This window comes from Oryzias melastigma, linkage group LG11 (genome assembly GCF_002922805.2).
Source record: "Oryzias melastigma strain HK-1 linkage group LG11, ASM292280v2, whole genome shotgun sequence".
Classification (NCBI taxonomy): domain Eukaryota; kingdom Metazoa; phylum Chordata; class Actinopteri; order Beloniformes; family Adrianichthyidae; genus Oryzias; species Oryzias melastigma.
In genome coordinates this window covers 5,629,260-5,641,256 of record NC_050522.1, presented here as the reverse complement: position 1 = coordinate 5,641,256, position 11,997 = coordinate 5,629,260, and the positions used below count along the sequence as shown (strand labels likewise).

At 36.8% G+C, this 11,997-nt stretch overlaps 1 protein-coding gene across 1 annotated transcript in view; it reads right to left on the bottom strand.

Moving 5' to 3' along the window:
• Positions 1-11,997, bottom strand: part of csmd2 (CUB and Sushi multiple domains 2) — a gene marked incomplete in the record, with an annotated part of 326,634 nt that overhangs the window by 293,214 nt on the left and 21,423 nt on the right. Inside the window, 1 exon segment of the mRNA XM_024297994.2 lies at positions 1-183. Within this exon segment, the coding sequence (XP_024153762.1) occupies positions 1-183 (183 nt within the window).

Sequence of the window (11,997 nt, the reverse complement as noted above, 5' to 3'; positions counted from 1 at the left end):
CGTACACGGACAAGATGTCAAAATCCTCCTCCAGGGCGAAACCTTGAAACACCAGCTGTATCCGGTTGTGCTCCGCCGCCACGATAACCCACGTACAGTTGGCGTAGTTGGGATAGCCATAAGGATATCCAGGACTCTCTATTGTCCCATTGGGACTGTGGAGTGTGTAACTGCAATTTTGAGCTGTGAAGACAAAAAAAGAGGCAGGTTTTACAAATGTTTTTATATTTTACACCAAGTAACTACTTGACATGAGAAAAAAAACAGATTCACACAAATTCACACGTCAGCGGAACAGTGTGCACCAGTCGTTTTAACGTCCATTATCACTCCCAGCGTGGAACCATTAATGTTGTGGCGCTAAACGTCTAACCCTCTTTCCAGCTTTTCTCACCTTTGGCGCCCTGATCGTCACACACGTGTTAACTCACTAGCCCCCCTCCGCCACGTCGGTAATACCCTCCTATGAGAATACACGCAGCATGGGGAGAAGTCACACCGGAGAGGAGGACCAACCACTTTGAGTGGCTTTTAATTGAACTTTCCTTTCTTTTTTTATCTGCTTCCACTTAACCAGCCATCAATGGGAGATTTTAATCGTGTGTATTACCATCTATCAGAGCATAAGCCTGAGTCTGTTTGGTTTCAGCTCCTAATCTAAATGAGTCCATATCCCACTGATCCAAGAACAGATGTGACTTTTCATCAATCTCAAGATTTTAGCTGCAGAGGGAAATGATGTGTGATTGTGCACTCGTTGTCGTGTGTTTGCAATTTAAATTTGCTAAATAAATAGATTCCATTCCATAAATGACGGCGCGCTGATTCTAGCCCATATTTCAGGGGATGGGGTGGTCTCCTCGGAGGAAAGTAAAGTCAGGTTTTTATCTCCCAAGTCACAAAATGTGAGCAGTCAGCTGTCAATCTGCCACTTGACAAGTGACAAGGGCATTCAATCAGATTACATCCGACTGGCGGCGTGAGGATGACGCGGCCATCACGGAGGCCTGCACAAACAGATAACCTCACGGTTTACTTTTGTTTGTTTCAGTTACAAACCAAAATCATGATGCAGCCTGATTAAAATGTAATTAGGATGGTATAATTGGAGGACATCTGTTACCTGCATTTAGCAACACAAACTTATGCTCATTTGCATAAATGAGAACAACAGGGAAGACATGCTGGAGACTTATAGGAGTCCTAAAACACTGAATAAAAAAATGGGATTTGGAGTAACAACAAATACTATAGATATAGATAGTTCATTAACTTGAGTATCCGTCCAAAAATCTACTGTAAAAATGTGTGTATAAGTATATGTGGGAGGCTTCAGACACAATTTGTCTCCTGTGTACCATATTGCCCTTTCATTGGTTCTAAAGAAAACCAAGGCCTCATTTCCAGTAGGAGTGTGCCAAAATATCGATATTGTGATATATCGCGATATTTAATCCTGCGATTAATTCTCGATGTGTTCTCACCAAGTATTAATCTTATATATTTTCATTTGAAGATTCTGTAAAACATTATATTCCTTTGGTGAGACGTTCCTTTGGAGGTACATGAGGGTGCACATTGCACTAATGTGTCTGGCAGCTACTTGAATTATTTAATATTTGTTCTGTTGTTTACAACAATTCTGCACTAAGTAGTGGCACTGCTGTTCATGTTTACTATTGTTAACACTGAATTTTACAGATAATTCACATTCAATTGGTGTCAGTGTTTGTCAAACACATAGTATTACTGATTTGCACAAAAACGTCTATTATTTGTTGCACAAAATAAGACACACATTGTTGTTTATTATGACTGTGTTCAAGCTGAAAGATAAATGTTGATTTATTTCCCTAAAAAAATATGTGATTTTCTATGTAAAGTGAAGAGAGGATTTTTACCAATTATCGCAGTATCGCGATATCATTGATATTTTGAGCCGTGTATCGTGTATCACATTGTGAGTTACCCAGTGATTCTTAGCCCTAATTCCCCCGAGTGTCCTGGTCTAGGTTATTATATGTCCTCGGCCTGCAAGGTCAACTCGGGGGCTTGGAACTTGATGATGTGTAAGATTGCGATTGGTCCGGACCATTAGACCACCATCACGTGACGCTGGGATTGACACATATGCACCATTATGATACACGGAGTCGTCCCTAATAAAGAACCGAGGAGGTCCAAACAAGTACACAAAGAATCACAAAAGAGGGCGCAATATTTGCAATCAACCGCAAAAACCTTGACAACAAAATAATCCGATCGAGGAGAATCCTCACAGGATAATGATCGTATTTTAATAGAGAAATAAGGCTGGTTTACTATTTATTGATTGATTTTACGTTATTTAATTTTCTAACAGAAATTCTAGAAAAGACTTCTCATCCGGGTCAGATAACAGATGACTGGCTGACAGCTCTCCTCTGAGTCTTTCTAGCTTTGCTAAAGAGAAGAAACAACTCATTTGTGATAGAAAATAAAATTCCTCATAGACATAATCATAGAAAACCATAGAACAAAGACAAGAGATTTATGGAGTTCCTTAGGTAAAAAAGGAAAAATATCTATTAAAATCTAAAATCGAACGGAATGAATAAAAATCTGAGATTATTTTTTTTTTTTTGGCCTATCGCCCAACTTTAACAACCCCCCTAAGATACTTTAACTCCAAACTACCTTTCTCAGGTAGAACTGAACCCGGCACCACTCAGACTGATGAAGCAACTGATGAAGTGGAAAAACATTTCAAGAAAGAAGTTTTAAAGACCAACTTTAAGACATTACATGTATGAATGAGAATCTTCACCAACAAACTGAAAAAATAAGATCAATTTCTCAGTCACTAGAATGGATTTATGGGAAAGGAGGAGATAAGAGGCTGAAGATGAAGGACAAGACAAATGTAAATTCAATTGGAAATAAACCAAACAGAAGAAGAAAAGCAATGCAGAGACACAGATAATCTCTTGTTAAGTAGACAAGCGTATGCAGCATTTGTTTTCACAGTAAATAGACACTTGATTTCTGGGGAGCCGCATGAGGGGTTTTCAAGAATTCTCAAATGTACCTCAACAAAAATGTGCAATCCACAAAAAACACACACACGGAAACACGCACACTGCAATATAAGCTTACAGCGGGGTTGCAGGTAGAGCAGCAAAATGGTAATCACAATATATTTCTGGCCTGAGGGAGGCTGGAAAGTGTAAATAGCTTCATGAGGTCTGGATCGTCGGCGATGGCATCAGCAGCAGCGACAGCAGCAGAAGTATAATAGCATCTCCAGTCAGAGTGTATCCATCATGGCCCTGTTGACTCCCCGAGGCCTGTCTCAGCAAAAAGGCAGGCAGGAGCTTTCTCAGCCATCAGTTTGAGGCGCTTCGTGTGACCTCCCCCAAACGATGCTAATGCGTGAGGACTTGAACTCTGACGCTTACAGCACAGTTAAGCTCCTTCCAGAACCAGGGGGAAATCTTAGGGATTTAATCCCCATTCGCCAAATGAGAAGAATATTTACATTTTGGTGATTTTACAGAGTGTAACACAAATGTTCCATTGAGTGTCTTAGACTAAGCTTAAACTTGCATCTCAAAGTATTTCTTTAGTCAGATTTTTGAGAATCCAGAACAAAAAAAAAAAATCCTTTGGAAAAAAAAAACGCTATTTGTGATTTCAATTCTGATGTATCCACTAGTAGACGACTAGATCCATGAACATCTTTGTTTTCCTCATCCAAGTTATGGCACGTTAAGTAATCAAAAGTAGGGTATAATTTTATTCCTGATTAAACAGCAAACCAGTGACATTTTTGTGACCAGAGACAAAGATTAGAGTCTTTAAATTGTTGTAACTTTCTCATTATTTGTCCAATCCACGAAAGGAGGGTATTGCTGGAAAGCTAATCAAGTGAACTACAAGAATTGATTCACAAATTTGGTATTAAATCGATGTTCATTTCCATTTTATCAAATGATCATACAGAAATCTGCTCCTGTATGCTTGTTGACATGGTTTGCAGCCAATCATCTTGCTAGATTCGGTCACATGACCTCATGTTCCAGAATTCTTGGACACGGAGGCTTGTGAATGAAAAAACAGTTCCTACTAATTGTTTTTTTTTCTCATGAAATTTACAGGAGATGAAGAATAAATCAACAGTAATCGACTAGTAGCAAAATTAGATGACAACTAACTTTTTAAAAAGCTGACGAGTGGTTTTCTGAACTGCAATTTTCATCCGGAAAATTTCTTAGCTTGTACTGCTCGGATTGAAAAAATTCCAGAAGCAGATTAAAGAAAAAAATCTGGACTTTAATATAATTGATGTGCTTCGAAAAATTAAATAATTCAAGTAGCGGCCAGACATAATGCAATGTGCGCCCCCTATCTACCTCCTCGGGAACGTCTCACCAAAGGGTGACGAATATAACGTATTAAAGCCTCTTCAAACAAATATAAAAGATCGATACTTGGTGGGAACCCATCGAGAATCAATCGCAGGATTAAATGTTGCGATATATTGCAATATTGATATTTTGGCACCCACCTAGTATAAACTGGAATAAATCTTATAAAAAATTCCTAATAATGCTTTATTTTCCCTGTAATTCTGACGTCTCTCCTTAATCAGACTCTACAAAACTAACAGATATTTGTTTAAGTGCAGAAGTTATTTAGTATTCATGTGGTGTTGGAAGATTTGTTGTTTTTCTGACGTTCATGAGTTTTTCTGAGTCTGACAGTTGTTTTTCTGTTGTTTCAACACCACACAAACGCAGCCTTTCTGTAACTTTGCATTTTTCCGATGCGTTTTTCCCTGAGGGCCTCTAACTTATTGATGTAATTGATTTATTTTTGAATCATAGTCACCATTTTTTTTTGGTTTGTTGACTGTTTTACATTCACTCCTTCACTTTTTATTTAAACGCAAAGTTTTTATTTAATAAACTTTTTTCAGTTAATTGAAAATATTGTCCTTATTCTGTTTTTATGTCTATCAAGTAATTTAAAAAAGGAAAATGTACAAAAAACATTTACAACGATTAGAAATAATTACGATTTTGAGGTTTATGTCACATCCACTTCATATATGACAAATATTAATATTGGTATCGATATCGGCGATATTGATCAGTTTTGAATTGATACCAAAATGCTCAGTATTCCCCAGCCCTAAATAAAATAGAATTGAACTTTATTCATATCCCAAAGGGATAAATTAATCAAATAAAATAAAAAGCAGCATTTTTTAAATAAAAACCTCCGTAACCCTTTGTTTTCAAATGTATTTTCCGATTTTCAATCAGAGTTAAAGCATTTTTTTGACCAGATTCCATATTATTTCTTTGTGGATTACCAAAACAAGCCATCTGTTCTTCAGAAGAAAAATATACAATTAATTAAATATCGCCATGTCAGGATTTTAAATTGATTCAAGTATCGCCAAATGAAGTATTATATGTCACTAATTTGATTTTTTTTCGACACCTCTAATAGAAATGTTGACTCAGACCAGTTACTGACCACAACATGACGACGTCTCTATCACAAAAATTTGGTTACTGGATTGATTTGGTTGGAACGAAAAACTATATCCTAGAAAACAACACAGGTTTATTTTTAATTTGGGCTAAAAATTGAATAAACGGAACGCTTTTACAATGGATCAAAAGATGATGGCAGTGGATTCCAAATGAACTCTGTAAATTACCTCACACCCTCCAGACTGCCATCAGTTCAATACTAATATCAAGGCAAAATCCTGCATCTACCTGATTTTCATATACGCAGCTTGGTCAATAATCCACTCATCATCTCCCTCATTACAAGGCCCATCAGACAAAATACCAATCAATGGCTATTACAGCAGCCTGAAGCCAGAGTCAGATGAGAGGTCAGGATGCTCTTGTACATGAGCATGAAATTCATGGTCGGCAATGAAACCAAGCCACTCCCTTTGAGTCAGTTTTATGCTTTAGTCAAACGTACTTATACAAGCGGTTTTTAGGTGGTAGGGTCGTGTTCGCCTGTCTAAAGGTTTGTCTTAGTTCCCTTGAGGCCTGTACAGCCACCTCAAGGAATTACATAAAAATGGAACATTTGATTGTCATGTGTGTGATGAGAGTCTTGTGAAGTATTTCTAAAAATACCAAAAAAAAGCTTGCGTGTAATATTATCCTAACTCTAAAAAAGCCTAAAAAACAAAAAAAAAGCCTAAATTAGCCAAAACAGCTAGCGTGTAGCTGAAATATTAGCTAGACTCCAAAACAGCCTAAAAAATTCATAGCAAATGCCAAAATGGTCCAAAAAGCTATCAGAATGCCAATTTTTAAAACTTTAAAACCGTAACTTTTTTACATAATTATAAATAATTAGAAGGCAGGAATATTATTCAAGAATAAATAAATTTAAACTCTCCATAAAAGTACATTTTTTTCTAAATTATACAAGTTAGAAATAAGCTTAAGATAACATTGGACAATAAAATAAAATGATCTGGAGTTCTGGGTCCGGCCCCCAAGCCTTCAGCTTGACACATGCGCTGTGGGACAACCACACAGATTACACTCTGATTGTCTAATATCCTAAATTCTAAAGCTACCTTCACACTGCCCCACCTTCATACACTGTGTTTAGATGTCCGCCAAGGGTCTCAGCTGACGGTTCTTCACATAAATTTGGTTTTAAACTGTTCCAAATATTTGGTCGGTTGAAAATTACAGAGTTAATGTATATTTTACTTAGTTTAGTCACAATTATTAAGTAAATCTTATACAATTGTGTGTGATTTTTGAGAGATGCATATGGAAATTTCTGGCTTGCCTCAACCGTTTCATACATGTCCACTTACTGTTATATTGTGTAAATAGTGCACATATAACATTAACATTTACGCACAAATCACTGATGAATTTTATTTAAATAGTGCAATCATCACGCACGGTTTTTGCACGACTGGCGTATCGTGTGCACAGTGATGGCCCGCGGAGGGTGCTGTCCATGGTGCTGACGTGATGTGATTTCTGTCCAATGCTCTAAATATCAAAGTGAAGAAATTCAATGAAGGGCAGGTTTACGTGTTCTTTGAGTAGTTTATTCGTACTGCTTCCATTGTTTACGTCAGGGGTCTCAAACTGGTGGCCTGCTAAGCAATATCTTCTGCGTGTCCACACTTCTTTGATGATTGCTTTGTATTTATGTTGTAATGTTTCAGCTTACTTTATGCTTAAAACTTTGCATTTGCTATTGATGTTGGATCTGGTCATCAGAAAAGTCCTTAGCAACAGTTGCTAGCGTCATGAGCTCTTTTTGTTTTACAGGACACGCAGAAGATATTGCTTAGTAGTACATAGACATGAACAAAAGTTCAATAAACTTCTTCAGTAGACATAGACAATGGATCAAAGATATAGACAGTGTACGCAAAAACATATTTTTGGCACAAATGGAACCCCATACTTTTCCCACTTTTTCATTGTATACCAATTTTCGTTCATGCAATACGCAAAAAAATATACGTAGTTTCTGTGTGACACGCCCTGTAGGCATTACCATGAAACATCAATACCAAAAAGGAATGACCCTCCCGTGGCTTTGAAGGGAGCAGTTTGAGCAAAAAACAAAAGTGGAAGCTCTTTGACAGGACAAAGCTTTTAAAACAGTCTGAGTGGTGACACAAACAGTACGTGCAGCCCATGTTGATTTATGACAGACGATCAAGCAGGCAACCACTCAAGCGCTTTTCTTCAGTACAATTAAATGCTTCTAAAAGCTGGAAAATAAAAGAAAAAAAGGTGTATTTAGTGTGCCAAAGCTCAGCTGAATGCTCATCAGAAAATATGAACACCTGTGCCAAGTCACCGGCTTTTAAGTGATAATGATGCATGCAATCTTGAATAAAAAGAAACTAAGACAGAGCAATTAGGGAGCTTTTTTTTGGCTTCAGTCACAAAAGTTAAAATGGTTTGATTGTACAAAGGTATAATAAAAAAACTAAAAATACATTAATTTAGGAGCTTTTTGGATCATCGAGTCCAGTTTTGGTTTACAGAACAACAGCAGGAGAACTTGCTTAATGTTTTTGGAGCGTCACGCTGACTTTCTGCACCGCCGCTCAGAAAATAGTTTACCACCATATGCTGCGAGTGGGGTTAACCGAGGCTCAGGATCTCTCTCTGTTCTTTGAAAGCCCTAAGCCTTTGATTAAGTAGATCCTTCACTTGTGGCTTGGATGAATTATTTAAGCCTCGCCCAGGGTGCATTATGAAATTAGCTGCTGGGAGCTGGTGACCCACTCTGAAGCACCTCAGTGTAAATCTGCGGGGAAGAGCTCATCCAGCAGTTGACCCCACTGCCAAACCATAAAGCTCCCATAAACAGACTGCTTGCAATGCTCTTTCAGTCCAGGTAGAGAACCATCAAAGAAGGTCATGCTGTTATAATTTTTGGTAATTTTATTTTTGGGTTGTGCGAGTTCAGAGGGACCATTAAGAATATGGAATAATGTGGTTAATGGTGCCTCAGCAAACAGGAAGATGACATATTCTAAGTATTTCATCCGTTTGAACGGGCTGGTAGAGCTGTGGATTGTTACTTCGGTAGTGATTCTTACTATTTGATATGAATATGTCTAAATGATTGCTGTGTGTGTATTTTACTGTATATACAAAAATTATATATATATATATAGTGTATATATAAATATATGTACTATATAAATATATATATATATATTTATATATATATATAAATATATATTGTATACCGGTATATAAATAACTACTATATAAATATACATATATTTAGTATATATATATATATATATATATATATATATATATATATGTTACAGGTGTAGGAAAAAAAATGATTCATTGATATATTGCGATATTTCATTTGACGATAATTGTATTGATTTAAAATGTTGACATGACAATATTTGTTTAACAATTTATGAGTGCCCTTTATCGTCTTGCTTTTGTTTTTCACTTCAACCTCCGACCGCTAGTTGGCGGCAGAGCGCACTGGGCCTCTTTGAGCAGCTCTGCACCGCGACCAAAACAACAACAAGCTCTCTCAAATCTTCAGTCAGCCTCACAGTTTATTTGTTTGAAGACATATACTACTTAGTTTTGACTTGGAATCAGGGGTGAAAGTCAGTCGGAATGGTCTGAAGCGGTAAAAGAATTGGAGGCAGAACGCCGCTCCGGCAGGAGAGATCAGCTGGGCAGCCGGTTTTCACTGTATAACACATGATAGTAGCCGTGTTCACTCTTATGGAAGAAAAAAAAAAAAAAGAAAATTGACTCTCAAACTGAGAGCAGGCAGCTCTTTATTAGGATAGGAAAATCTCTGAATAATCTCAACAACCTGGACCTGGACAGGTGTTTACCAACGTTCTTGTACAAATCTTCAAAATAAATAAACCTAAACTCTCATCATCTGCAACTTTAGAGTTGGAGAAAAAACTCCTCCCACACCTGGCAGGAGCGTCCAATTTTGTTAAACACTTTCTAGTAAGCATCAGGAAGCGACATTGACACACATTAAAATAAAGACGGTGGATGCGAATTTGAGACTCAAATATAGACACGGCTACGGAGCGGTCCGTCACGTGGAGCTCAACTTGAACTGAGTATGAAGGGATTTGTGATCATTCCAGTATTAATTGTTTATTTGTATTGAAAACAGACAGTTTGATGTAAGGGGCAAAAAGAAAACATTCTCTGCCTTAAAATACCTTTAATTCATTGTGTTTAAAAAATGATCGGTAAAAAAAAAAAATCGAAAAATATCGAAATTGTGACTTTAAAACTGTGAATCATATCGAATCGTGGCTTCACTGAATCGTTACATCCCTATGGCAAGTGATCTGTTAGGGATCTCATTATCTGGGATCTGTTACCCCCTTAATCTACTGTAATCTACTTATCATGTGATTTGTTTTTTTTCCGCATAATTATGATTCAATGGAAACAGTATAATTCCAAAATTGCATTTTTTTTTTTTTTTTTAATTCGTTGAATTTCGATTAAAGGGTTTCCAACAGACAAATTAACCTCTTTTGACCACAAGTTTTTCAAAATATTCATACATTAATTTTAATCTAATTATTTAATTCTAGTTTTTATTAATTATTTTTTATACATATAAAACACTTCTTTTCCAGAACTGATTTCAATAAACTGACACCTCAGTATTTTTCTTTTTTTTGGATCTACAGAAAACAATTGATGCTTTTACTTTGAAAATGAAAATCTTCACTTAGAAGATTTATGAACTTCCAGTGAAAGTAGCAAATTCGGTTAGTTTAATTACTTAGAATCTAATATTGTTCTGTATTTTAGCCTGGAGTTTATTTTTACTACAATCCATTAGATTTATTAAGATCACAAGTCAGTGATCTTGGACGTCGCAAATTTGTATTTTCAGGAACGAATTTGGAATATCTTAGAATTCCTTTGCTTGTTACATCCTTATATTGGCTGGTATACTATGGGAATGTTTGACATATTCAACAGATCTGTCGTCCACCGTTCAGCTTGCAGCTCCAAATGTCTAGAGTGCACATTGTTAAACAAGCATGTTGTTTTGTTGTTGTTTTTTATCCGTGCGTGTAGCAGCTATTGTTTGCCTTGCAGAGTCATTTGTTTAGAAACAGGCTCACAGAACAAGCGGGCGCTCTGACAGTTTGATAAATTGATGATCACTGTGCCGCACTCGGGCAGGACTGCGGCCCCTCACGGTGGAGGACAGAGACAGGAAAAGACTGGAGAAGAACAAGATGGACGAGAGCAAGGCTAAAGGGGGCAGACAGGCACTGAGGGGGCGGAATGAATCTATAGACGAGTGAGAAAATAGATTTGAAAGATGCGCTTGTGTAATAATAGAGGCAAAAAGTGAGATGAGGTAAAAAGAAATGGTAGCGTAGGGGGGTCAGACAGGAGAGGAATCAAAGAATCGCAGATAAACGTGCGGAGAAAGTATCAGCCAATGACAAAAGTCAGTTTGAAGGAGCTATACTGCTATTTCTGGGTGACAGCTTTTACTTTTTTCAACAAGAGGTCATCGATGGGAGTTTTTTGGGAACGCACAAGCACAAAAATGTCTAAAAATCAACTCAATGATCCTCTTTTTTTCTCTCTCTCTTATGAAATCACTCAGAACGAACACAGGCTTTTTGACAGTAAACAGAACAGGAAGCTCCTGCTGAAGTTTGAAAATTGTTCCCTCTCAAGCAGACTCCATGGCCTCTGAGCGCTAACATTAACCTTGAGCTTCCCCCACAGAATCTCAATGGAAGTCGGATGTAGACTCCCAGACAGCCGCTCCACACACAACCTTGACTGCAGTGTCCTTCAGAATGTTTTGAACCCCATTTAGCGTTCTGTTTGGAGTCATTAACTAAATGGAAGACAGACAGAACCCAGGAAGGATCCGCTAAACCTTTCCTGAATATTGTTCTTGAATAAAATGCATGTTTGATTCTTCAGGATTGGATGCAAAAAGATCAAGAACCTCTCACCTAATCATGATGCCAACACCACCTGTTCTTCCATTTGTTTTCTAATTAAAAAACTCTTTTTTTTTGCTATGTGTTGACAGAGGATCACTGATGTTTCTAAACACTAACAATTCCAAAATGTTTTAGTGTACTATTACATAAAAAATATTTTTAGTACCTTTTTAAAAAGTATGGTTTCTATACTTGATTATAGAAACTAGTTGTATGCTCACGTATAGTTTCTATACCTGATATATATATATACATATATATATATATATATATATATATATAAGACTTTAAATGTAAAAAGAAAAAGTTTAAAAAGTCCTCCCCTCAGATTAACATTTCATACCATTAAAGTCAGATCTCTATTTATACTTTCAGTTTATTTATGCGTCATTCTAAGTTGTATTTTGTTGAAGGCATTCTGTGTATTTTTATTATTCTATTTCTAACCTATATTTATCAATTTTGACATATCTTACATTTAG